Below are 27,414 nucleotides of genomic sequence, written 5' to 3'. Positions count from 1 at the left end.
GATTCATTTTCTCATGATGAGATTCATTACCTAGCAGAGAGGACAATTAGGATACAAAAACCCACTGAAACTACCTCCAGAAGGAGCAGGACACCTAATCCAAACACCCAAGATCAGCTTCTGCTGCCTATCATTAGCACACTAAGAAAGCAGCAAGGCAGCTATCTCTTAGCAAAAAAAAACAAAACACAATGAGACTGTAATGGTAGCTAGTTCTTGTCAAACCTAAATTTCAGTTAGTGCTCTTTCTAGTATTCTCATAGGAGTCCCCCCTCAAACCCTTTCCATTTGTTTTTGGTCTCAGAAACAGAAGACACTACAGTTTTGAAGGGCTGTAAACCATACAACAGCCCATGGTCTATTTGTCATATTCTTCTGCTACTTCAAAGGAGTCATGTACTAAAGCAATTAAAGGGCAAGTAGGCAAGAACTATGCAGAACTAGCATGAACTTGCCCACTTTTTGTCTCTACACCTCACTTTTGCAATTAGTTACAGAAAGGAAAGCTGGGCTAGGTCAGAGCAGCAATCATAGATTAAACCAAACACAGAGATTACCTTCCAAGGCATGTTTTAAGAGCATAATTTAGCAAATTTTGCTCACGTTTCGTAGGACATTAAGTACAATGATAAAAACAAATTCATTTCGAAGTGAAGTGAACCAGCTTATTCACAGTATAAAGGCCCCTGGAACAACATGCTCCAACAGATCCTTGTCTTGGTAAGCACCAGGGAGTTATTCTCTTATAACACTGGGTGCCTCCTTTTAAAGTTTGTTTAGTTTTTAAGTAAGCTATGTATTTTAACTGCTTATTCATGACAGAATGATGAAGTCTTGTGAAAGATGACAAGATATGAAAAAAAACTATTTTGTATTAATAGGGAAATTCTCATCATGAACTACCTTTAAACCAAAATAATCATATATTCAGAAAGTCTAGCATCTAGGAGCAGTCAAGGTTACAAGTTTACTCAATCTTTGAACATGCCTTTTCTCTAGTATTCCTGAATATCTAACAGACTAACCAAAATGGTTTCAACGTCTCTGTCACTTCAGTGTGAAAAAAAATCCCAGCACTTAACATCTATTGAAGTGTACTGAAAGAAACTGAGAATAGTTTATTTTTTCCCACTTCAACAGCTAGGAAGTCACTATTATAATTAAAACTGACTGCACAGCACATTTCCTTTTAAAACAAAGGGGGGGGCACACTCTACCACTTCAAACCAACTTAACATTTTTTGTTTCATCTTAGATTAACTACATCAATGCCTTTCCATGCCAGAATCTCCAACATAAGAGTACTTCAGCATCCACACAAGTTTAATGAAACCAATCCTGTTGAATCTAGTTCTCTCAGTTAAATATTCCTGAAAAAAATTCTCCTTGAATTGAGGAGGCAAACTAGATGCCTGCAGAAAAAAGAATTCACCAAAAAGAGGTGTTTGAGAACAGAAGATACTACTACTTCAGGCAAAGCAAAAAATCCAACCCATTTTTTCCCAGAAGTCTCCTAAGAGCTTTCTAGACAAAGAACATGGTATCCAAGAGTTTCACAGAGGTAACTATTTAAAATAAAATGAAAAAGCAAAACCAAAACGTCAGGGAAATTCCAAGATAGATCTCTAAAACCATAAGCATTGCAACATTTTTTTCTCACAACTGAGTCTGACTATTATCATGAGAGACAAGACTAGTCACAATGTAAAGCTCAAGATGAAATAACTACTTATGATCTTTAAAGGATTTCAAGTCAGTCAAAACTATTATCAACATAGAGGAGAACAGCAGCTTAGTCAGAGACCACAGTATGCTGCCACAGGCATCCTTAAGTATATCCAGGGAAGAGCAAGAATACCTTCATACCTCTAACCTAAACAAGCAAGGTTGAAAATCTCCTGAAGTAAGTCAAAGCCTGTACGTATTTGCAATACACTGCATTAAGCCAAAAAACACATGGGGCTGGCAGCATAGAACATGCCTCTTGTGTACCATCTGGGTTTCACTGAAGGTATTTTGACCTCCACATGACAGGATATCAAAGAATCCTCCATATAGGATGACATAAATAGGATCTACAATGCAGACATCAAAATAAAATCCCCTAAAGTTTTTTATTGTTTTATTTTTTGTGGATTTTGTGGGGCTTTCGGTTGTTTCTGTTTGTTTGTTTTGGTGGTTTCTTCTGGGGAGGGGGATGGGTGAGTGTCAAACTGCTCCTATTGACCTCATACACCGTAAGATGCATGTTTGATTTTGTCACGCACAAGTTCCTTACATTAATCTCTCTGCCTTTCCCATGACACCTTGTGTTCTGTAACAACTGGTTGCTGCTTTTAAGATTGGCAAGAACCAACATTCCTGCTACAATAAAAAGTATGCATCAAGCTGAGCCATACCTACACCTCATGAGCAGCTGCCACAAAGATTTAGCACAGAAGAAGAACAACCTGAATGTACTACATCTTCTAACTATTTCTTATTCTCCAGAAATATAACAAGTACGTTAAGCCAACAGCACACTGCAAGTCAAAATCACAACAGCTGTATTTTTCTAGTAAGTTTCCTTAAAATACCAATAGAATCTTCCTTCTTTATGTGTGGCACTTGGTGAAAAAGATAATATAGTGAAACAATTGGTTTTTTTAATTAAAATATTTTTCAAACTCATCAGTCAGAACTCTTTCTGAAACAATGTTTCAAGCAATAAGAAGCAAAATGCTCAGAACCAAAATATTTTCAATGTCTTCTTAAATGATAAGGCATTATTTTATTTTTTTTATCGACATATAAACTAGAACTAAATTGTGAACTCAAGAATATCTTTTAAAAGAGGCATTCTATCAATCTATGAAACTAGTTCCGGTTTGCAATTCAATATGCTACTGAATAGCATCAAGAGCACATATAGGATATACTACTAACTCTTAAATTACTTTCAAATGCAGACTAACTCCTGAAAAGGCAGTATGGAAAAAAATTTCTTTAGATACAGATTAAAATGCTAGCCTTCACAGTAAGACTTCAAGGCAGCAAAAACCCAAGTAAGTGCAAACACAAGCCAAATAACCCCCACAAAAGAAAACCTGCCACACATTTATGAAGGGGAAAAACAATAACTCAATCTCTACTATGAATTACACAGCTTTCAAAACATAAGGCTTGTCAACTGCTTATAGCTTAAAGCCACATTCCTAGATTCATTTATCTAACTTACACCAATCAACGCAAGAATTCTCAGCTCATCATTCTAGAAATCCACTCATTTTTATTAGCCTTAGGTGCTTCCAAGTTCCAACCACTCAACATCTGAAGACAGACACTCTCAGAACCAAGAACTTGTGCAAATCTTTTAACCCAATAATGAACAAAAGAAAACAATGCCTCTCCAGACGTAGGAGTCTGTTAGTTGGACAAAATGCTGGAAAATATTTTCATCTCTCTATATATTTAAAATTATCATAACAGCTAAAAGGAATTTTAAAACCTGATCACACAGAGCAGACATTTGGACAAAAGGCACATCAATTTCAAATTTACTTCAGATTCTTTGGCTTCAAAATTGTAGTACTGGTTAACATCTTCACAAGTTCTGCTTCTCCTTCAGTAGTAACACTTCACTAACAGTTCATAAAGTGTTGATTTTCTAAAAAGTATATCAAGATGAAGCACTGTTGCAGAAGTTTTATGGGCAAGGACATGTTTAAAGCCACTCAAAAAAATCAGTTTAGAAAACAGCATTAGACAAAGATTAGTAGTTACTGATGTCAATGCACAGTCCCACAAAGAGCCCACTTGGCACTCTCGGCATTTGAGGCTGTGGTTCCATCTACAATTATTGTGTCTCTGCAGCAGAAAATTATGGTTCCCACTCCCTTCCTCTTCCCACCACTAAGGTACACAATTCCACGCAACTAAGAAGCTAAGAGGGAGAACTAAGTCAAGAAGCTGTATTCCTTAACATCACCCTCAAGAGCAACAAAGAAGTAAAAAGTTTCCCAGTTCAGTTCATAGCACAAACAGCTGCATTAATACGTAACAACATGGGGGAATAGGCTTTTTTCCATAAACTTTTTTTCCCCTTAAACTAATTGAAGTTTAGGCTTAAATTGAACTACAGCTTTAAGAGTAATTGTCTGTATGGGTCACTGTCTTCAGAAAAGAACTTAAGATTGGGTATGCTTGCTGTGTAATTAAGTAGTACTTAATGTCTTGCAGACACTAAGGTTTGCACAGTTCTATCAGTACTCTCACATTACGGAATTGCTTTATAGTTCTTCAGTGTTAACAAGACATCTGCTTACAAATAATTATTTACATTATTCAGTCACACTTAAAATCTGTAATATTATTACTGCTACTAATATCCAATTATTTTTTGTGACCTAGTCTCACCTTGCTGTCTGTACGGTTGGTCTTATAAATTGACCTAGCCATTATCTTCTTTCCTCTGTTTGCCATCTGTTAACTACTTTTCTCAAAAATATCTCTCTTTTGGCACATTTTAAAGACAATTACTGCAGCAATTTAATGTGTGCAATTATCTCAGGAAAAATTATATTCTTAAATTATCACAATCACGGCAACAGCGAGTACTTAATTTTAGGAGGAAACATACAAAAGGAATTGGACACTATAATATTTGACAGTGACATGGATTGAGAGAAACTGAAGAACAGCCTTAGTGATAGCAAAACCAAACCAAAAAAAGAATAATGGTGAAAAAAAATTAACTCTACCCAACAGATACTGCAATTATGAACAAATTCATAAAGCCTTAAAAAACCATAAAGCAGATACTCTGGTGTATTTTCTGTTCCTAAAACTCCAGCAGTTTTTGTCATTTGTTTACTGTACAACTCCATGTTGAAAGGAAATACAAGCAAGTGAAAAATGGGTAAATAAAAAATTGTAATAATCACTCATCAGTAATTGTTACAAACTTACTTCATGAATGTATATTTCCTTTCCCTACTGTATCCAACTTTTCATTTCAAAAAGAAATGCTTAAAATGCTTATCTAAACCTAAAATACATACAACAGGAAATGCTCCGTACACATTCAACTATAAATAAATCTATCAAAATACAGCCATCTTCAGTGATTAATACATCATTGGCAAAAAGCCACGGATTAATAATGAAAACATATTTTATAGCTGTATTAGTTTAAAATACTTAGCTCATTTCAGGAACTGCACTTCTTGGGCTCAGATATGTTGTCCTACTTATCATTAACTCTCTACATATGAGAAAACTTTACCACTTTCATTCCCACCTATTTGTGTAGATCTTTCTGAAAATAGTAGAAAGCAAGCAAACACACTACAAAATCCAGTGCAAAGATGATCAGTGCAGGGATTACTTTCATTACTTGTGTATACATGATAAACCTATTAAGTGTTGGGAGATGACAACTGAATTCTGCTGCCTCACTGTGGTAGCGAATTTACTAAGCTCCTACAAGGAAGTTGAAAATCGTTCTTTAAGAACAGACAACTAAATTCAGAGCATATAACTCCTAGATATGTTTACAAGGAAAGCTGACAAAGATTTACATTTAGTAATATGATGATGTCACCCACAAAATGAATCATAAAGGCACAAGAACAATATAAATACAGTGCATATGCTTAATGTGAGCTATACCAAAACTATTAAGCATTTTATAATGAAGAACAAGGGGTTTGGGTTGAGGGTTGGTTTTTTTTGAGGGGTGTGGTGGTTTATATTTCAAGATTACAACACATGAATTTTAATGCCCTATCCCCAGACACAAATGCTTACTGGAACAGATGTCTAGATTTCAGTTTTCAAATGATGCAAAGCAGGATAAATTTTAAGATGTGTATTTTATTATCCTCAGTTCCACTGACAGATACAGATGTCCCAGGGTCCAACACCAACCAAGCAATCACTCACAATGCTCAGGCTTCCTTTTCTAAACTTTCACTAAGGGTAAGACAGATTCTCTCCAGTGTCATCTATTGCTGTTAAACAAGTGGTAGGAAAGCTCCTGCTTGCAAACATGAAAGCACTTGCATGTTCCAAGTCAGGTTTTACAAAAAAAGTCAGATGTGAGATACTGGAATTTGTGCACTTATAAGTCATGTCTCAAGCTTTTAGTCACAAAAGTTAAAAACAGATACACCTTATTAAAGCACTAGGACTACCTCCTTGTCCTATAGAACTTAAAGGATTATGAATGGAATTTTATTTTCCAGTTTAATCTCAATTATTTTGCTTTTGTGTATGTAGCCACAAGAGATTAAAGTCTTATTACAGAATAACATACACAGTGGCATGGCTCTTAACTTCTCCTAGGACAGTTTATACTTCAGACTGTCTTTCCAACTTGTCTTCCAAGCATGGACAACTGAATACTGAAGCTTGCATTTTTGTCACCTTTTTTCAACTTTATGAAAAGTAAATAGATTATTTATCTTTAGCAAATCTTAAATTGTTTTAAGTGGCATTACAAAGATCAGAAGTGTTTTATTGCTCAAAACTCAGACTACATGAATCCTCAGTGTGTTTCTCCAATTTCTGCTCTCTTAACTCTGATGAAAAATGCATGATGTAAAATTAAGAGGCACAATTTATTTACAGTTATAATCTAATTACAGCAGGCACATGAAGTGTAATGGCGGCATAAGATATCCTAGATTGTTTCTAATTCTGCAGGACTGCTGTTCTAAAGTGACTGTATTAATTTTTAAATTATTTTTTATCAAAAGAATAGATGTACATGTAAAAATCTGATGGGCATGCTTGCTTTCAAATAATGAAACATGGGTTTCATGTTCTTTCTTAATTTGAAATAACCTCTGCGCAATGGCAGTTAAGGTCTTTGGTTGTCTAATGTTGAGTCCATTCCAATAGCTACAATTCATTATCTATTTCATAAACTAAAAAGTTATCTTTTCTGAATAAATCTCAATCATTATTGAACAAAAGCTCATGTAAAGAAATACACTAACAATGGTTTCTCTTTAGTGTAAAAAAGCCAGTACAAAACATGACCCTCTAAACCAAGGTTTTATCTTAACCATGACAGCTATCAAAATTTCTTCCTACCTAACTGTGGTCTTTCTAAGTAAGATTAATACTCCTCTCCATCCCTTAAGTTCATCTTCCTCCTCTCTGGTTAAACCACACACATTTGTAAAAGACTCAAGCAGAACATACTGATCTTGAATTTTAGAATTTACAGAATGGTCAAAATATAGAAGTCACAGTTAGAACTAAATCCCTTCTTAGAATTATAATTTGTCAAAAGAGAGATCTGCAACACTTCTCAATTTCAGTAATAGCCACACGTTCTATTAGTATTCATATTACCTATGCCTCTGATTCAAAGAGGCTTCTATATAGTTTGCCTCTGTCATTCTGATATCTATACAGTCCTCACAACAGTCTGACAGCTCTCACTTCACAGTCTCTAAAAGAAACATTAAATATTGGTCCAATTAGATAAATTCAAGGTCAGAATCCAATTTACACCACTTATCCCATACCCTGAAACAATAAACCGCAAAACAAGTAGTTTTATGCCCATTTTCTATGTTTCATTATGAAGTCCCAGCAAAAAAAGAAATGTATAAAAAGTTTAAGGCATTAGAAAAAGCAAAGGTTTGTGAAGTTGCTCTTTCCACAACACAACAAAAAACCAAAAGCAAACCCCAAAATTCTTAGGTACTCTCCACATTTCTCAGAACTTTCCCCTCTATTCCTAGTTACAATACAAAGCTCTAAACCCAGTATCTCCGAGATCCAAGTCCTAAAAGGCTGATGTATACAAGAGAAAAGTCACAGCGCCAGAAATTTCTCTTAGACCTACTTTTCGCTGTCTGGCCTGCATCCCACATGCTCCTTGCAAACGATACTAATCCCTGGATTTCTTGCCACTCCTCTTTTCCCGGAATCCATTTCCTCTTCACCCTTCACCCCAAGCATGCCCATGGGAGACCAACAGCCTCAACACTACTGTTCACAATTGGGTTCTGCTGCTTTGGTTCCCAGCAGGGAACTCGTCACTACTGCCTCTGTAGTACTGCACACACCGTCAGAAACAGCATCACGTTTCACTAGCAGCTACTGTGCCATGTGTCTTCAGTTTACAGAGGTAGCTGACAGAAGCAGCTACTTGAGCTGTGCCCAATTATTCTTCCTCCTCTCTAACCTAAAAAAAAAAACCCCAAACAAAATGTTCAAAGCCAACATCTACTACATTATTCAGCTAATTAAGCCAGTCTCAAATGGGCCACTCTATACATGTTTTATTTGTGCCACATCACAACCTGACAAAGTTTCACTGTTCAACTGACGGTTATATGCTCCATGAACTTAAGCAGAAGTTGTAGTGGTGAAGCAATCTACTGAACCAAGACAAAAGATTTAATGTGTTAATCCCTTCTCTCTACACTAATGACAAAATAAAAGCGGTGAAAAAAACCTGTTATGTTGCATCCTGCTAACTAAGTAGAATAAAGAGCCAGTAATATTTTTTATTTTACACCACTCTGAGTTCTGAAGCAGAGAAAATTGCTAGCAAGGACACAGAGAATACAGTTATCACAGTCTTTTTAAACCTCTCTGCATCTTCAGATTTGACACCAGAGTTGTGTAAGATGCACAGACTGAAAACTAGAAAACATTTATATTTTCTCTCCTTTATCTAACACAAGCTAAATTCCTACTAGAATTTAAAACAGGATTTTAAAATAAAATGCCAACTTTCTTTCTTAACATGTACATGGACCCAAACAGTCTTTTCTCACAATTCTGGAAATGCTAGATAACCAGCAAATACAGCTGAACAAGTCCGTTTATCATAGAGAAGCTACAGCTCCTGCCAAACCACCCGAGTGCAGAAGTATCAGTCAAATTGAATCATGCTAGAAGCTACCAAGCAGAGATGAACTGTGGTAATATTGTTATTAACTTAAAGGTAATGCAGTCATTGATATTCCCCTTTAACAAGGAAAGTCACTAAACCAGTCTCCAAAACCACAGAGGCAGCTTTCAAAATTGGCAAATTTTAAAAGGTGTGACAACAAATTGTGACTTAGGTTATTAAAGCTCTACTATTTTCAAGATCCATTCCCTTTTACATCAATTTTTGGAGCTAAAGAATCTGCAAGACTCTCATATATGCTGAAGTTTCTAACAGCTAGTAAAAAACACGATTTTGCTGGTAACACTGTGAAAAAATAACTTCACCTGCCCTATTTTGCTATTCTAAAGCTTGGCTACTCAAAAGAGACCAAAGCAATCCAGAAAGACTAGTCTATGTTTCAATTTGTTGACACCTATGTAATTCCTATGAAAAAGAAGATGATGGTAGAGATTAAGGTGAAGGTCAGCATTACAAAAAGAAGTGGACTTAATGTCTGAAAACTATTTGGAGATTTACTTGATCAGGTATGTTATGAGAAAGCACTTGTAAGACACAGACTGAAGGACTAAAAAATTGTCTTTCTGAACTCTTCAGTGCTCACACAATTTTAATCTATCTCAAAATAAAATACTGGCTGGAAAGTGCACTTCTCTTGTATACCAGTGGAAAAAAAGTATATTTTTTGCACTACCTTGTCCTTCATGCGAGGGCATGTGTCACTAAAATAACTGCAGCTTTTTGATGCAGCCAAACACAGGTACAGCCCATTAAATATTTTCTATTATTATTAATCACATCAAACACAACAACAGAGTTTGTATTTTTAGCCCACGAGCAGGAGCACAAAGATGCCAAGCAAAGGACCCAGTGACAACAAAACCAGTGGAATTCTTGCAGGAAATCAGCCACACAAGCCTTTTTAAAGCACTAACAAGAATGATGCTTAAGTACTTTAAAGGACAACAAGCCATTATACTTGCACCAAAATCATAAACTGACCAATTCTCTCTACTCAAGGAAAATAAAAGAAGTAACAGAAGGACTGGCATCTTTTTCTCTGAATACACATTTCAAGTCATATACTTTTTTTTTTCTGCAATGGTAACAAAACGCTAAAAAGCAGAGTCTCTATCAACAGGTTCATTTTTTTTCCCTGGACTAGCTGTTACTTAGATTTCTTCAGGGTCAAATAACAATACCTCAGAAACTTACATTACCATGCTTTGGCACAAGGACCAAAACCATCATTCATTTCAGCAGATCAACCAAAATTAAACAGCTGAAACCTCCCCCCCTCAAATCCCTACATACCTGTCCCTGTGAGGTTGCACGACTTCTATCTTGCAGACGCCGATTAGAAGTCGAAGAATGCCAAGGATGGATCTGACTTTGCGACTGTGCCCGAACAGGATCAGATGATTGTGTTACCTGCTGTGAGGTTATATGATGTTCTAGATCATGCTCTAAAACATGGCTTGTGCTATCCTGAACAAACGCGGAATCATCAAACTGTGGCAGAAGGTCTTCCTGAAGAAGGTCATCTGGGTCAAGTCCTGTAAATGGTTCATTATGAGTCTCAACTTGATGAAGTAAGTTCTCATCTAAAGATGTAAAGCCATTGCTTTCAATAGGATCAGTGAAATGGCTTATCTGAGAAGCGGAACCAGTAGAAGCTGGAAAATTTATATTCACAGGAGAGAGTTTTGAACTACTAAAGTTGCCCTGAGGATGTGCAGAATGCAACATTTGAAAACTATTTGAATTCAAAGCTGTATTAGGATTCAACATGTGCTCAGCTGTTTCTTCCTTGGTCCCTGTTTGAGATGTAAAGGCATCACTTCCAGTGAAGTCAGAGATAGAGTGTGTCTGCTGGCTAGTAGAAAGAGCTGTTGTAGACTGAAGAAGGCTGGTAGGAGAAATGTGGTTGTTAGAGTAAGGGTAAGGAGATGAAAATTGTTGGCTATTATTGACAGAACATGGAGCAATAGTTGGAGATTGTCCATCAAAATTTCCTTCCTGATTCCCACAAAAATGTATTGAAGCACTTGTAGTTTGGGAAAACTGTTGAACAGACAGAGGCTGCTGTGAAGTTGATGGATTAGAAACTGAAGGTGGGTGGTTAACACTGACTCTGAGAGAAGTAGATACATTAACTTCCATGAAGTCTTTTGGCTGACTCAGAGCATCTTGTCCCGTGTTGTTTCTGCTTTGTTGTGACCGTAGCGAGGCACACTGATGCTGCGGTTCATTAGCCTGAAATAAGGCAAAGTCATGGTGTGCTACAAAGCTTTTGTTTTGCTGCATAGACTGAGAATGTCCTTGGTGAAAGGGGGACCCATTTTGATTCGTAACAGTTGTGGCAGTTTGATGACCCCACATAGGGCTACCATCAGCCACATCTGGAAACATCCCATTAGACTGGTTTTGAGGATGAACAGGTGAACAATTGAATTGAGAGTGTGGTGACAAGACGTTATCAGCTGAGCTACTAAAAGACTGATTTACTGAGTGAAGTTTCAGTGTATCATACTGATTCAGCTGATCAAAATCACTCATCTTTTGCTGATTTTGAGCATCTTGCACATGGTTCAATGAGTCTATGTGCAAAGGTTCAAATTCTGCACCCAAATTCAATTCATCAACAAGTGAAACAGGTCCAGATTGAACAAAGGCATCATCTGACAAACCTTCTAAGGTCTCACTAAAAAGATTGGCATCATCAAAAAAATCCATCATAGGATCAGTCATCTTGCGTAGTCTGTACTGCTTTTTCTCTCAACTCCAAATGGAGTCAATTTTGGCTCTCTGCAGTGTACAGAAAAAAATTACATCCAGCAGTCACCACCTTATCCAAGGCATGCCAACATCCATTACTGCTTCTAAGGAAACATTCGTCTTAAATTGTTAAAGCATCCTATGGGAGAGAACAAAAATACAACAGAAAAAAAAAATAAAAATCACTTTCATGACTCTCCTCATCACTTCTTTCCCTCTCCAACACTTTTACAGGTTCTTGGAATTTTGTTCACAATGATAGTTAAACCACAGATCAAGTTATTTTTGCTTATATGCAATGTCCTATGCAACACTGATTGGGTTTGTGCCTGAAATAATTCAAGTCATATTTCTTTTTTTTTTCAATGCACCCCATTATCTAAGCACAACTTCAGGATCTCCTTCACTATTTTCACAAAACTCTGGCCCAGAATTAAAATTTGTTTGTAGAAAGAAATATAATGTACAGAATGTTTGTGTGCATTTTATATGTTAAAACTTGAGAGGTTACAAACTACATTTGAAAACAAAGCTACCATAACTTCAGTAGGAAAAGCTGAGGCACTGTCTCTTCCATTTCAGTTGTATTCAGTAAGACATTGAAAAACTGTGTTTTATTTCAGTTAAAGACATAATAGGGCTCTTACTTACAGGAATGACAGGAGGATGAACACAGTCAAAGATAAGCACAGGTTCAGAGATTACATCCTTACCTAGTTCTGAAACTTTCTTTTATTTCTTTATTTATTGTTAGCATCACTGAATGATCAGCAGTGACTTAGCTTGCAATGAGGGACTTCTAATCAAGAGGAGCTGAAAAGGCTGATTAGTTTCCTTTTAGCCTAAAAACTCCCAAATTTATAGTGTAATCAAACAGAATGGGAAATGAATGAAAATGTGTCTCTGTGGTAAATTATCTCTTCAGATAACTAGTAAAACTCCAGAAGAGAGGAGCAATCACTTCAAATGAGCATTTTCATGGAATAATCATTCATTTATCCTGTCAATGCATATATCTAATTGCTATTGGCATAAAAATGAAAGAAAAGCCACAGTTTTTAATTCCTGACACCCTACTACTAAAGGTCATCTTGGTGTTCTCTTCCCCCATTAAAACTGCAATTCTTCATTAATGAATTCTCCTACAGATTAGCATAGGATTCTTCCAGAACCAGACATGCTGAACACCTGCAATATTCTGATGCACAAAGTTCATGGTGAGCCTGTCAGGTACAAAGCAGTCTTGTGACAAGCTGATGAAAACCTATTCTACTTATACTCCTATTCCACTCAAAGTGCTGTAACAATAGTCAGAATAAAACCTAACCTAACTTCATAATCCTTGTTGAGAGTTAAGCTATTTAAAACTTCTGGTCTACCACACTGAAAGAGACCAATTGGTGACATCTATCAAGTCTGCATTGGTATGAGTGTTATTACTGTAAGCATAGAGCACAAGTATGCTCTGAAGAAGGCACAGAAGTGTAAGAAAATGCCCGTCTAGCATAGCAAATGAGCCTTGGATTCTGTTATGTTTAAAGTGTTTATGGCAAAGTTACACTTCTTATAAAATACAATGAAATTAGTTTTTAAGTGTAAATTCTCTATCATTATTGAGTAGAGATTAATATTCAGCAGCATATAGTTTAAAGATAGCAAGATCATTCCACAACATCTATGTTTTAAAAACTGCTTGGATCAGTTTTAAACAATAAATGAGCACCACAACAGAGGTACAACCTCACAACAAATCAGGTACAACCTCACAAGGCAACTGGAGGACTGCAATCATACTTTAAACAAGTTAGTGCCCCCTATCATCTAGAATCACTTCAATGCTACTTACTCACTGAAGGGCACTCAGTAATCTTCATCTTATGCTTTCTACTTTAAACATAATGGAACCCAGAGACATCCAGTAATGTCTCTTATGGGTGTTTACTTTATCCTGTAGCATTTTGAAGTCTAAAATTAGTACCAATCAAGCAGATTTTATGTAGAGCGAACTAAGCAACAGAAACTACTACTACTTAGAGCTATGTAACAAAATCATATACTGGACTGGTTTGCTACCTTTAGATACGCTAAACCATCTAAAATTTAAACATCTTTTCTTCAGTCTCAACTCTATCATTTGATGTCTTATACAAAACATAGTAGTAACACAGAAACATTAAGGTATTCTGCAAACATATTTGAATCAGAACAGAAAATTCTCCGACCTCTTGCTTTGTTTGTTTTGTTTTGTTTCTTTTCATTCTTTTGCTTTTGTTTTGTAGAGGTGTTTGTGGCTTTTTGTTGGTTGTTCTGTTGGGTTTTTTTTTGCTTTGGTCCCTATTCATTAAACTGAGCACCTATACATTTTTTAATCTACTAATTCTTAAAATATCTATTTTAAAGATTCAAACCAAAGTATTAGGATAGGAGAAATGGTATTAAAATAGATCTTAAAAGTCCAAGCGAATAAAAAAACCACCAATTTCTTTACAACTTGTTTTTCATTTAAAAACCAAACAATTCCATATAGTCCAAAGCTACCTTCTTAACTACAAACAGAATTTAAGTTGATGCACTATTGTTGCTCCTTTTATCTGCAAAAGCAGCTCTGATATGCTCTACAGTAATTTTAAATTAAACTTCATAATATTTTTCAAATTTTACTTGTTACAAAGGACCAAGATGGGGTAATGCACTGGTAACTAGGGAAGACTTCTATATTATATGCACGAGTGATGAGGGGGTTTTAGTTTGGGGTTTTTTGTTTATTTTGCTTGCTTCATTTTAGGAAAGCAATGCAACCAGGCATAACTGCCTTCCAAACAGGAGATTTGAGAAAGAAAATGAAAAAAATCACTATGTTTGCTAAGTTCTAAGTAGCGCACAACTGTGTGACAGGTTTGTGGTTTTGTAAGATTTGCCCAGCTAGTAGCAGATGGAAGACTGTGTTAGAAGAGGTAGACAACACAGCACATTAAAAACAAATACTCAAAAATGTGATAATTTCTGCATAAGAAACATTAAACATTCCCTCCCCCAGTATTAAAAATAAAATTACACTGTCGTTATTTGTCAGATTTAATTTTAACTATGGCTTTAGTAGAGTTCAAAAAGCTGCAGTACATGCTACAGAAGTTACTTCCCACAGATGTGCCAATATAAATGATATTCTATTATAGATTTAAAGATCAATGTACATGTTAAATTTAAAATGCGCAGAGACTGCACAATTTCCTCAAAATCCAAGAAATACAGAACATGACAAAAGAATATTTAGACATTTAATAGAGGTGAATGCCTTTATTCTCTAATAGAAAGGAATAAGCAAGTCTTTGTTCCATGTCAGGGGAGATGGAACAAGATGATGTCTAAGGTCTCTTCCAACCCAGACCATTTTATGATTCTATGGTAGCTGTAGCTAAACATGGATTGAAAAAATGCATTCTCTTTCACTGGTATCACTAGAATTAAGTCGGGGCAGAGGGTGGCAGGGAAAAAGTAGTTTGCATTTCATTCAATAATAATCATTAAAAAAGCACATCCAATTTTATGCATAAACATGCATTTGTTCTAAAATTGCTTTTCATTGGTATGCATTTAAAAATATTTTGAGTAATGAGCCATCCCTTCAGTAAAAACACACCCTCAGCATTCTGGTTTCATAGAGGTCTATCCTGATACAGAGTTTACAGACATTATGGTAAATACTCAAAAGACAGCTCAAGTAACATTGTATTTTGATTTGAAGATTAGGATCAAGATTATAAACTGATGGTCTTAAACTGAATTCTGAGGACTAAGTTTCAGTCCATAGCTACAGCTCCTCATCTGAGCGAGACCATAAACCTCGTGCAAACTGGCTTGTGTGTGCTTCTCATAGTCAGACTAGTTAAGTTTTCCTACCTATGCTGGTTCTAGTTGCACAGCACAACTCACCTGTATTCCCGCCCTCTCCCTCCCATACCTGCACAAACTCCCTTTCACAATCTCTTCTCCTTTCTCATAGATAGCCTCTGAGAAGTAAATATTGAAGATTCATGGAAAAAAACAAAACAAAACGCAAAGCATATTCACCAACTGTCAGTTCTTACAGTCATTCATAGAAGTTCACTTGGTAAGAAAAATCCAAATCCATCTTTCAATGTGGCTGAAGACAAACGTCTACCATTCTCCGAGCTGCTGCCTTCACTGTTAATAGGACTGCTCCTTTACTGAGATAAGTTTTGCTGGACAGAGCAAAACCACACCAAAGAGAAAGTATATCATAGAACTCTGGATAAAGAGGCTTATCAGACAGTCTCATGGAATATATTTGGGCTACTTACTATACTTCAAGAGACTAATTTTAACACTGGTTTCTAACTTGAGATAAATTTATCAAGTCTCAAACCAGTATTTCAGCAAACAGTGATTAATGTATAGAGAGAACACATTATAACAAGTTTTGTGTGAAGTTATTTTAGCTGTTTTAGAGATAAAACCCAATTAAAAATACTAGCACCATTTAGAAAAAATACACATTTTCTAGTAAGATTTTTGTGTTTGTTTTGTTTCTGCTGCTTTGAAGTGGAGTTATGTAATAGTACAACATTTCTTCAGCAGAAATAGAGTTTACTGTTATCAAAATAAGTGTTTCTTCCATTGCATGGTATGCAGTTCCTTTCCTTTAGTTACTTTCTTCCCAAAACTCCAAACTCAAAATATCCTCTGGTGTACTCTAAAACTTAATCTATAAAAACATAAAAGTTGCTGACAACTTCTAAATTAAAAACCTGTAACAAGGTATTACAGAAAAGTGCCCAAATCAAGACAAAAAATATCCTTACCCATAAATATAGAACACATCTCTTGAATAAGGAACTAAGAAGCTTGGAGATGTGCTTTAAATCCAGATGGATATCTCATCATTAGAGACCTGGAAAAGAAGCAAGGTAACCAAGTTATACAATAACTAAAGGATTGCATTTTGAATGTATACTCCTGAAGTTAAACTAAAAACTTTGATACCATAAAACAAGAACACCAAAATTTTTATGCAATCAGTAGTACCCACAGTATTACTTATGTCTCACAAGTAGGCAAGCCAAGTGCTCCCCTCGTCGAGCTGCTGAAAAACAACCCAACTCTATAAATCTCTGAGGTTAAAGGGTAGACGTCTGTTCCAGAACACTTCATGAAAACTGCAAGATAAATTAAAAAAACAGAAGGGGGAAAAAAGTTTTAAAAGTTTTGAGGTTCAGTTTTAAATCTGTCAACAGAAAAAGCCTTGCACATATTACCTTTCAGTGGCAGCATGCTATGGCATGATGACAGATGTACTTGCCAATAAGAATTGACACTGCCTTTCTAGGGGAGCATACTTGCATGACAGTTTTATCCTACTCCTTGCCTTGACAGTAGGTACAAGACCTCAACCTTCAAGAGGTTCTCTTTCAAAGAGGCTTAAAAAGCTTACACAGTTTAAGAGAAAATATGCATGGGGTGAAAGTAAAGGCTTCTGTGTGCAAAAGCCTCAAAGCAAACAGGAACATCCTCTAATTCATGATTCTGTGATTAAAGTACAGACAAAAAGTTAGTATATGAAATTACACTCTGCACCAGTGTGCTTTTTCCATAAACAATGCTACCCTTTCAAAACCACAATGATTTGGTAATTTTCTCCAAGGCAAGGCACAGAGCATTCTCAAATAACCATAAATATTCACCTCTCCCTAAATATATCCTTGGTAACAAACACTTAAACACCTTTGCAAGACCGTTAGAACTGCGTGATCTTTAATCTCTATTAGAAGATAGTACACATCACTACATTAAGAAACAGATTTTAAACACAAAGATTATTTCTTCTCCATACATCTTTCAGACAAGGTTGTAACATATGTCAAAGATACAAACTGTTTATAACAGCTATCAAAAGTCTGCAATATTCCAGTAAAAAAAAATTTCAGTGCTAATTCAGCACATGAATTATTACACTTATGCCCATTTTATTATTCAGTAACTTCAATACCCACTCCAAGTTGCATAACTTTCTCTGCTCTGCACTGACAGGGACATTTAAGTACTGCACAGAGATTTTTTTTCTGAAATTCTTAAACAATAAACATTTATCCAAACGCATTTAGGTGAAGGTTGCTAAAATACTTCCATCTTTGTTTGGCATCTATGTGAAGTGATGTGAATTTTGTATCAGAAAAACCACAGAACTTCCTCTAGTTGTTCTTTTTTTTTCCCCCTACACTGGAACTTCTACCATGTGAAAGTCCTCCTCAAGTCCAGAAATTGGAATCAAGTTGGAAATTATTTAACTGCCAGGCAGCATTTCAATATATTCATTCCTAAACTTCTGTTTATTTACAAATTCTTTGTTAACTAAACAGTTCTAGCATAAAAGTTGTACAATGAATGGAGGCAGTTGAGATTTTAGTTTTATTTTGAAAAAAAACTTAGCACTAAAAAACAGACCTGAAAACTTGCAATCAAGTAATTTATTGTAGCTGTAAGAGTTCCATCAAGAAGTCTAATTCACCTGCAACTATCATGTAATGCAAACACTGTCTCAGATGGATTTTTCATGAATCCTCAAAATGACAAGCAGAAAGACATTTCTTACTCTTTAAGACAGCATCCACTTGATTGAACAGCTTCTGATATGGAGACAACTGTAGAGTACCTAAAAGTTTGAAAAATCCTATGTTGAAGAAAAAAACAAAAGAGAATCAAATATACATTCACCAGACACACAATACATTATTATGAATGTAAAGACAAGAAATACTTCTGACAGCAGAATAATCACTAATGATTATACTAAGGGCCAAGAAAAAAGCCACACAAGGGGAACTTAAAGCTCTCACAAGAGGCAAAATGGAACATAACTCCTTGGATTTTCAAATAAGCTATACTGCATGTGACTTTTTAATGACATATCTGTGAATATACGTGTGTGTGTGCGTGTATATATATATATGAAGTGTGATACAGCAGAAAACCATTCTGTAAAGTTTCCTTTGGAAGAGTGCTAATGCTGGCTTTTAAATCTTGAAGTGGAGCTAGCTTGTACTTTGCTAATCAGAACCAGAATTGAAGTTGTAACAAGCATGTCTAAATACATATTAAGATATTCTAAGACTCTTTTAAAATTATTTTTCATAGTCCAATTAATATAGTTTCTTCATAAAATACCAAAAAATAGACATTTCCCTAAGTGCACATGGATCTCCTTATACTCTTGATGGAAACCTAAAGCACTACTATTATTAATTAAAAAACTCTGAACAACAGTAATCTTTCTCATTTGGGACATTACACCACATACTTTTATACACATTGGTGTAATAAGAAATGAAATATTAATTTCAAATAGTTTAGAATAGCCACTTGATCATAATCTCTTTTTTTAAAGCCCTTCATGTCAATCTAGTGAAACAGTTCTGTGTCCTTGTATGTCTTCTTCAGTCTTTGCAAATACCTTTAAAAAACGTATCCTTCTTCACATCCTTTGCCCTCAAAGTAAAACATGTACCTGCATCACCTTCTTCAGTATATAGTCTCCCAATTAAGTTTTAACCCTTCCTCCTGTTAAACAAACCCACTAGGCTTTGTGTCAGAATAGACAAGCTGCACACATATATTGTATTTTGTTATTTAAATTTCATGCAACAAAGGGACAATTATAATCCAAAGAAAGAAAACATATTCATTTCCTACAACTGACTGTGAGCTAGAAAGATATCAAGTCTGGAAAACCCTTTTGAAAAGAAAAAAGTTTTCCCTGAAGTCAGTTTTAGTGAAAATAAGAAGTTACAGGGTTTGACCACAAGACTACTGAAGGAAGCTATATCAGTAACTAGTTCTTCTCTTCAAATATTATTGTCATTTTGTTTCTCCAAATTGTACCTGTGAAGACTTCCATAAATTTCACAACTTCAGTGAGTTCCTGCTTATTTTTCTAACACAGACAAGAAAATTTCCCATGTTCTTCAGGTCTGGCTGATGCTGAAACCCACTTCTTCAAGACTGGCCCACAAATCCTAACATTATCTGTACAAAATAGGAAAATCTTTTTCTTACCCTCTTTAGCTGTCAGAAGACTTAAAGCAACACACTCAGTCTAACATACATAAATTTACATTTCACTTCTGGTCATTAGAAACACAGTTGCGCAATCTTCCTCTTAAGTTCAAAAAGATTTTGGTGCTGTTCAGATTTCTAACCTAAACCTTCTAGAGTTTCTATAGTTTTCTTTCAGAAATATCAACACTGCACCTTAAATTAGACCTACAGTATTTGTTTCTGAATTCTAGTATCACTCCTGAGGACCTGCATTGCCATTTTAAGATGCAGAAAAACATCTGCATTAAAAGGAAAAAAAAACAACCCAACACAAGCCAATAACAAAAAACCCCCACCCACCAGAAAAAAAGCCTTCTCATTTTCGCATGTGACCTAAACCAAGACTTCATTACAAACCATAAGGGACAGAAGACTTGACAGCACAGTTCTCTTTCAACTCACAATCTGATATTACACTGATAAAACCATGGTCATTTGAAATCACATTATACTTTTTTTTCCATGCAATTCTTGAGGGGAAAAAACTACTCACAAAAAGATCTCCTCTCCCTGCGCTATTGTAAATATGTAAGTTGCATGTTCAGCCTGTCCGACTTTTGGCCAGCTCTCTCACATGTATGAACTGGACAGATTGATAAAATAGAAGAATCTTACTTCAGCCAATGCAAGAGTTGTAAACTTTCCAGAGGTTGCATCAGCAAAATAATTCTTTCTTAGTGTCACAGTTTGTTTTGCTAAAGGCGAAATAATACTACAGTAATATCTTAAATTTCCAATAATGCTATAAACTCTTGAATATAAAGACAATTTCTCCATCACCCATTCAGATGGACAGAGACATCCAGCATTACTGAAGCAGCATTCCTACATATAGGAAGACCACGATAGAGTACACTCTATAAATCTTAGTAAGTGTGAGATTTCCAAATACTCATTAAGCTTATAGTTCCCTACTTTGAAAGAACCAAGACCATTAGAAGACAAATACAGATGAGCCAGTGGAAGAACATAAAGTATCCACTAAGTTGATTAGAAAGAAAATTGAGTGTTGGGGCCTACCAAATTTCAGTTAAACACAAAAAAGTATTTCAACTGGATGACCTAGGAACGTAAAGACCAAACACTACTGACAATTTAGTTTATATAGAAAACTGCAATTCAGTGAACAGGATTATGCTATTCAACTCCACCAGATCCAACTTATCCTCATCCTGAACTGCATGAAAAGTGTCAAAGACATATAACAGGGCAGTATCTGAAGATTGATTTTTATAAGTATGATCAAAAAAATGTACTGTAAGGAACTGGGACCCAGAAAATATCTAATTGTCCACCATACCTAAACTTTTGAAGTGTTTGACGGATACATATGATGTAATTAGATGGAAAACTCCTGTTGTAAAATTCTAACATACACACAAAAATATAAATCTTAGAACTATCCACATAGAGTAAGTACAAAAATGCATCTATTTACTTCATAGGGTGCACAATCAAAGCAATTTTAAAGCAGCATGTCAGTGTTTTTATTTAAACCTGACTGCATCACTAAGTTTTCTCTCTCTAAAAGGAAAAATGGAACAAGGCCTGATTCAGGGCCTCTAATAGTCTCTCAGTAGTGGCTCATGCATACAACTTTTAGATAGGACCATTTAAAACATTTTTTTAAAAGCCACAGTGCTTTCATCAACATTTCTCCATGATTCTTGGACTAATATTCAGGAGCATTTAGCACCAATATCTCATGTAAAATTCCTGAAAATTTGTACGGCCCGTTCATTTTACAGTAACAATAAGACTTACTCTGAGCGAAGTAAGTTAACAGATACTCAGCACAAAGAGTGGTGTAAATTGTTGTAACAAGTCAGAACAATAGTAAACCAGTACAGTATCACTGCAACTGCTTAGGTACTTGCTCTCATCATCATATAAAGGCAAAGCAAACTGATGCAACTTAACCCACCAATAAGGAAAACAAATGAGTAGAAAGCTACTTCACATTAATGCTGGACAGTTCACAATGAGCAGTAATCATGGAGTTGTTGATGATCTGAAGTTCACATCCTACCTTCCTTCCCACTAACTTGTGTGTGTGCCCTTGATTTTTAAGCAGGGCCTGACACACATACCCCTGAATTTGTTGACTTTCAAGAACGTGAATATTAGTTTTTGCCCTTCGCGTTACCAAACCTAGGCATTGAGTCCATGATGCTTTGGAAACCTCACCCACCAGATTCAGAGCAATGAAAAAGTTATTTTTAACTGGAAACGGGAGAGATTGGGAGTGTGTAGAAACTTTATCAACAGGTAAAAATCAAAAGATACTATTTTCTACTCTTTCAACAAGTATACAATAGAAATAGGTAATTCTAAAATATTTACCCTAACAGAAGAAGCTAGGACAAAGTTGATCTACGCACCAATAAATTTAAACTCAGAGACAGGCTAAAAATCCACATACTTCTCAAAGTTAACTGAATGTTAATATTCTGCTGAGAATGTTAGCCACATTTACATCATTATATGTAGAACAGGGTGAAATAATTATTTTACTTCATACCTGCCAAATGGGAGCTTGATGGTGTCTAATGACAGGTTTAAGAACAGAGGCAGGGAGCTCTTACGACTGATGGGCTTAGTTTTCCTGAGAGAGGAAGATGACTTTGTACAGTTAGTTCTTATGAAGTCTTAAAGAATGACACAAGAGGAAAATGACAAACCTTATCTCTTCACACAAATGTTCACTTTTTTCCCCAAGAGCACACTTTATAACACTACAGAGTTCAGATCTCTTCTGCATAGGAGACAGAGCTTTATTTTCTCACACTGATGAACTCAAACATCTCTCATGAACTGAAGTTTTCAGCTGCCAAAGTCCCAACGCTCTTACAAAGACAGTGAGAAGTGCAAACCATCACTTATGAACTGAGAGTGTATGCATCAACGTTCATGTCAATGTTATACAGCCAGATGAGAACTCTAGACTCTCTTCACCTATTTTTTTATCCTTGTTCTCGAACATTTGTCTATGAAGAGGGAAGGAAAAGGTTTTAACATTTCAGTGCCTAAGCATCAGTAGAAAATAACCTAATTTTGCCAGTTCACTAGAATAAAGATGTATGCCACCTATCCAATCAGTGCCACATACTTCGGGTACCAAGCTAACCTCCAAATCCTCTTCTTGTCATTCCTAAGAGATGCAGTGTGTGACCTCTACGTGGAAAATGCAAATCCAAAAATTTCAATTGTGCACTTTCACAGCCTAGACCCTTTATAAGCCTCCTCCCGTGCAGTGGAAACCTGCAGCCATGTGTCACTGGTTCTCCTCGCCCCAGAAATCTTTCAGCCCAGGAGCACTGTATACTGCATGCCCATTTCCATCTCTTCCACACACATCTCATCCAATGTCAACCCTCCCCTTCCATAGTCTTTGCTCCCACATTTTCTGCTGTCATGGATTCGAGCCAATGGGCTGCCAAACTCAGCTCCTCTTTTACCTCCTACTTCTTTACTTGTCCTAGGAAATTATTTAAATTCCTCCCTCTGCCCAATTCAATTATCTTGCGTGGTAAGAAACCAGGTCTGACATTGCCACTTTTTTGCCTGGGAGGGTGTCACATCCCTTCTCGACATGTAGCCTGAACTACATAAGGTGGATGGCAATATTCTTGCCCTACCTTCCTCCCCCTAACTCCTTCCTCCCGCTGCCACATTCTCTGGACGGAAAGAAGGATATCCAGCCTTTTCCTCCGACTTCCCTCAGTGGAAGACAATCCGTCTTCCCTTTCGCCCTGTCACCTTTCCACCTGAAATAGGCCACGAACACCCAGCGTCTCCTCCACCCCACCACCTCGAGAAGGCCCAATTCCTCCCCTCCAAACTTTGCCTTCAGTCGACCCTCCGCCCATGGGCCTCACGCAGCCTCCTTAGCCCCACTGCGGGGAAGGGAGCAGGGGGTCGGCGGGGTCCGCATCCTTGGGCGCCCTCAGCCGACCCGCCGCCTCCATCCTGCCCCGCTCCACCCTCGCCACCCCAGGAAAAGCTCGCCTCGCCGCCGTTCCCCTTCCTCCTCCCACCTCCGCCAGAGCGGTGCAACGGACCGGCCAAGCGCCCTGAGTCCGCCGGCTCCGTCGCCAGCGTCGGCGAAGGGGCGGAAGCAGGTCGAGGCGCGGCACCGGGGAGAGCCCGTGCTGAGAGCAGGCCGCAGCGCGCCGGCTCCCGTCAGGAGGAGGGGCGGGGAGGGCGCTGACGGGGCGCCGGGGCCAGCCGGTGTCTTCAGCACCTGGAGCGCGGCCTGTTCCGGAGGTGACGGGGAGCAAGCCCGTCCCTTCGCACGTACTCACCGCCGGGTTCGCCATTACGCGACGGCGGCAGCGCCTGGAGCCGCCGCCGCTGCCCGGCAGGAGGCACACGCGCGGGGAGAAGGAGGAGGAGAAGATGCCCCGCGCCTGACAGCTCCCCGCCGGGGCGGCCTCGGGTAGACGCGGCGGCTCAGAGGCGGCGGCAGAAGCAGCAGCGGCGGTTCCCCTCCCCCCTCACCCCGGGGATTCCCCCCCCGCCTTCTCCCCCCCCCGGGCGTCCAGGGAGCCGCTGGCCGAGGGCGGCACTTACCGGGTGGTGGGGTGGCTGGCGCAGGCCGAAAGAGGCGGGCGGCGGCGGAGCGGGCGAGGGCGGCGCGGCGTGCTGGCTCTCCTCCTCCCGCCGCCCACTGCGCAGGCAGGGCGGGAGGGGCAGCCGCGCTGTGGGCGAAGTTTCACTCGCTCGGCGCCGCGACCCCACCGGCCCCAGCGAACCCGCGGGGACGGGCTGGGGGGCACATTTGCATATTTGTCACCCCCACGCTGATTGGCCGCCCGCGCGGGGGCCGCCGCCGCGCGCTGACACGGCGGCTGAGGAAGGGAGAGGGAAAAGGAGCGAGTGGGGCGTGAGCGGCGGCGGGGCCAGAGGGAGGGGGCCAGCTAGCGGGGGCTGGAGGAGGAAGGCGGAGTGAGACCGCGGGCAGGGGAAAGGGTGTGCGTGGGGAGGAGTGTATGGAGGAGGCGGGGAGTGGAAACGGGAGCGTGCGAATTTCCTTCCCGAGACACCTTCACCTGGCGCCGCAGCGCTCGCGGGAGGGGGCAGACCGGAGCGGGGAGGGGAGCTGAGGGGGCGCCGCGCTGAGCCGCTTAAAATGGTGTGTGAGCCGATCCAATATGGCCCCCTTCGCTGGCTGAAGCCAATCCTGGGCGCGTTTACTCTGGAGGCTCCATCAGAGGCCAGGCCCCGCTGTTGGCGGCGCCCCAGTCGGCTGTCGCGGCGCTGGCTGGAGCGGTGCCCAGCCGGAGTGCCAGCCCCTGGGCGGCGAGGGGCGCGGGGATCTTCCCTGGGCAAGGGAACTTGGAGCTGCGGCACGCTGCCGCCAGGCGCGCGGGGGCTGTGGGCGGCCTGCGCGTGACGCGCGCGGCGGGAGGCCCAGCAGCGCCTGAGGGCAGAGCCCAGCCCGCCTCGCCGCGGGCCCAGGGTGCTGCCGCGGCGGTACCTCGCAGGAGGAGTCTTCCCGCCTGGGTCAGCGGGCAAACGTGCCTGCACTTCATTAAAACACTGGGTGTTCGTTTAACATCTCCAGTCGAGAGGCAGCTTATTAGGTAAGACACTCTAGGGAGTCCCGTGTGACCCAAGAGTTTAGTTCATTTGACCTGAAAGCATCACCACATTTTGCGTTGAAGGCCATGTACCACAGCAAGAAGAGCAAAGCAAAGTTAATTCCTGCCTTTCAGAGGTAAATAAAGTGGCCAGCAGGCAGGGCAAGCATAACCTCAGGCATGCCTTATCCAGCCGTTTTTAAAAATTGATCCCTTAGGCTGACGGGGCCTTTCTACAACTTTTAAGCCTATCCTGTTTGTTGAAGTCTACCGTAAACCATTCCCTTCACATAGTATTTTTTCAAACATACAAAGTTAAGTGCCTTAAGTGCCAAGTACTGGATATAAGATAAAAATCTAGAAATAGCACTTTATAATGCACTTTGCATTCTTAATATTTGTAATAGCCTTCTTTAAAGAGTCTTAAGCTACACAGTTGTTAAAAGGCTTGTTTCCATGTAGCAGACCAGAGAGGAGCAAGTTTCTGACAGGGTTGAAAGGAGAATCTGAAGGGGCTTGCTTGCAGTTTTATCTATAGTGGCATAAAAAAAGGCTAAGTGAGCAGTTCCATAACTCTTGGAGAGCTGACCTAAGGACTGAATTAATAATTCCAACAACACAATTCCCAATTAGAGCCATATACTGTACTTGGGAAGACTATATGCACAGAAGTAATAAATCTCATATTAAGGGTCCCTTTCATAGCATAATAGCAGGGAACTAGGATTATGCTTCTAGTTCTCTCCAACCTGTTGCTTCTATATGTAGGATATTTAAGATGAGTTCATCACTATACTGAATATCATACCCATTGAATGCCTTACATACTTAATGGTATGTTGTGACACATAAACTCACTTCAGCGTTTCTAGGTAGGTCAACTGAGCTTCCATAGATGGAAGCATAAGGCAGATTCTTATTCAGAATAATTAGTGTAGAAAACAAGCCTTTAAGCAAGCTTCTTGAACGTTTTAGCTTTATAGCACTTCTTTCTCCTCAACTTTTTCATGTCTAAAACTTTTAATTTTGCTGTCAACGGTGATCAGAAGGACTACTGTCCACAGTCATGCTAAAGTTTCTGTACTACTTTTAGCCAGCACTACAGACTTTCTAATTTCCCTTTTGTTAATAAGAACAAATTGAAAAAAAATGAGCGTCCTTTATCTTCTTTTCAGGCCAGTGGTTTCTAAAAGAAAGTGCATATATTTCTACTCTAACCTCTATGGGAAAAACAATACTTTTGAGGGGAGAAAGGCAGCCTTCTCTTTTTTTATTAGACAGCTAATGGTAGTACTCCCTTAATAAAGCAATCAACACTTGTAACAGTGTGAAGGGCTCTGAGCTGTAGATGGTGTGAATGGCACTGTCATAAGTTGAAAATACAGTCTAAGAATGATGAATCACATGAATGACTGAAAATAGGATCATGCAACTAGTTATTCTCTTGTGCAAAAGGACATTGAATCTCATGAACACTTAATATCTGGTTAGATCTTCTTAAAAAATAAAGCAGGTTGCTTGCATCTACGGAATTAAATGTTGATATCTTTGAGGGGCTAGCCAATTTTCTGAAGTATGTTATTATCTCCTCTGTTCTGGCATTCACTTTTGCCCAGTACTACATTTTCTTTCTGCTACTTATGTTGTCTTGCAATGCCGCCACTTCTTCAAACAATCGTAATTTCAGTAATTTTATACATGATAGGAGATCTTTGTTTACTCAGCACCACTACTTCAAAATGTAATCATACTGCCTTGTTCTATCATAACATACACACAGCTTTTCGAGAATGTTGTATTTGATAAGACTGGAAGAATACTTGGTCCTTTCACTCCTTTATTTTCCATTTTTTGGTTGTTTGGTTGTTTTTTCTCCCTGTCCCATGTACAGCAGAGTTAGAACACATGCAAGTTTTGTGTTCTCAACTCCCACAGAACTATAAAAAGTATTCTGCCTTAGAATTTACCATGTGTGTGCCTTGTAACACTTTGTAATCTATAGAGGGAGAAGTCCTGTGTACCCAAAGCAATGTCATTCGTCATTTA

At 38.6% G+C, this 27,414-nt stretch overlaps 1 protein-coding gene across 1 annotated transcript in view; it reads right to left on the bottom strand.

The window, feature by feature from the left end:
* Window positions 1-24,160, bottom strand: part of CHD9 (chromodomain helicase DNA binding protein 9) — an 86,880-nt gene extending 62,720 nt beyond the window's left edge. The window contains exons 1-4 of the mRNA XM_064160372.1: window positions 24,091-24,160; window positions 18,285-18,362; window positions 16,498-16,586; window positions 10,211-11,813 (exon numbers count right to left, since the gene is read on the bottom strand). Coding sequence (XP_064016442.1) covers window positions 10,211-11,647 — 1,437 coding nt within the window. The 5' untranslated portion in view covers window positions 11,648-11,813; window positions 16,498-16,586; window positions 18,285-18,362; window positions 24,091-24,160. The remainder of the gene's footprint in view (window positions 1-10,210; window positions 11,814-16,497; window positions 16,587-18,284; window positions 18,363-24,090) is intronic.
* Window positions 24,161-27,414: the final 3,254 nt, after the last annotated feature.

Source organism: Pogoniulus pusillus, chromosome 20, assembly GCF_015220805.1.
Source record: "Pogoniulus pusillus isolate bPogPus1 chromosome 20, bPogPus1.pri, whole genome shotgun sequence".
Taxonomy (NCBI): Eukaryota; Metazoa; Chordata; class Aves; order Piciformes; family Lybiidae; genus Pogoniulus; species Pogoniulus pusillus.
The sequence above is the reverse complement of the archived record's forward strand: the minus strand, read 5'-3'. Positions and strand labels throughout refer to the sequence as shown.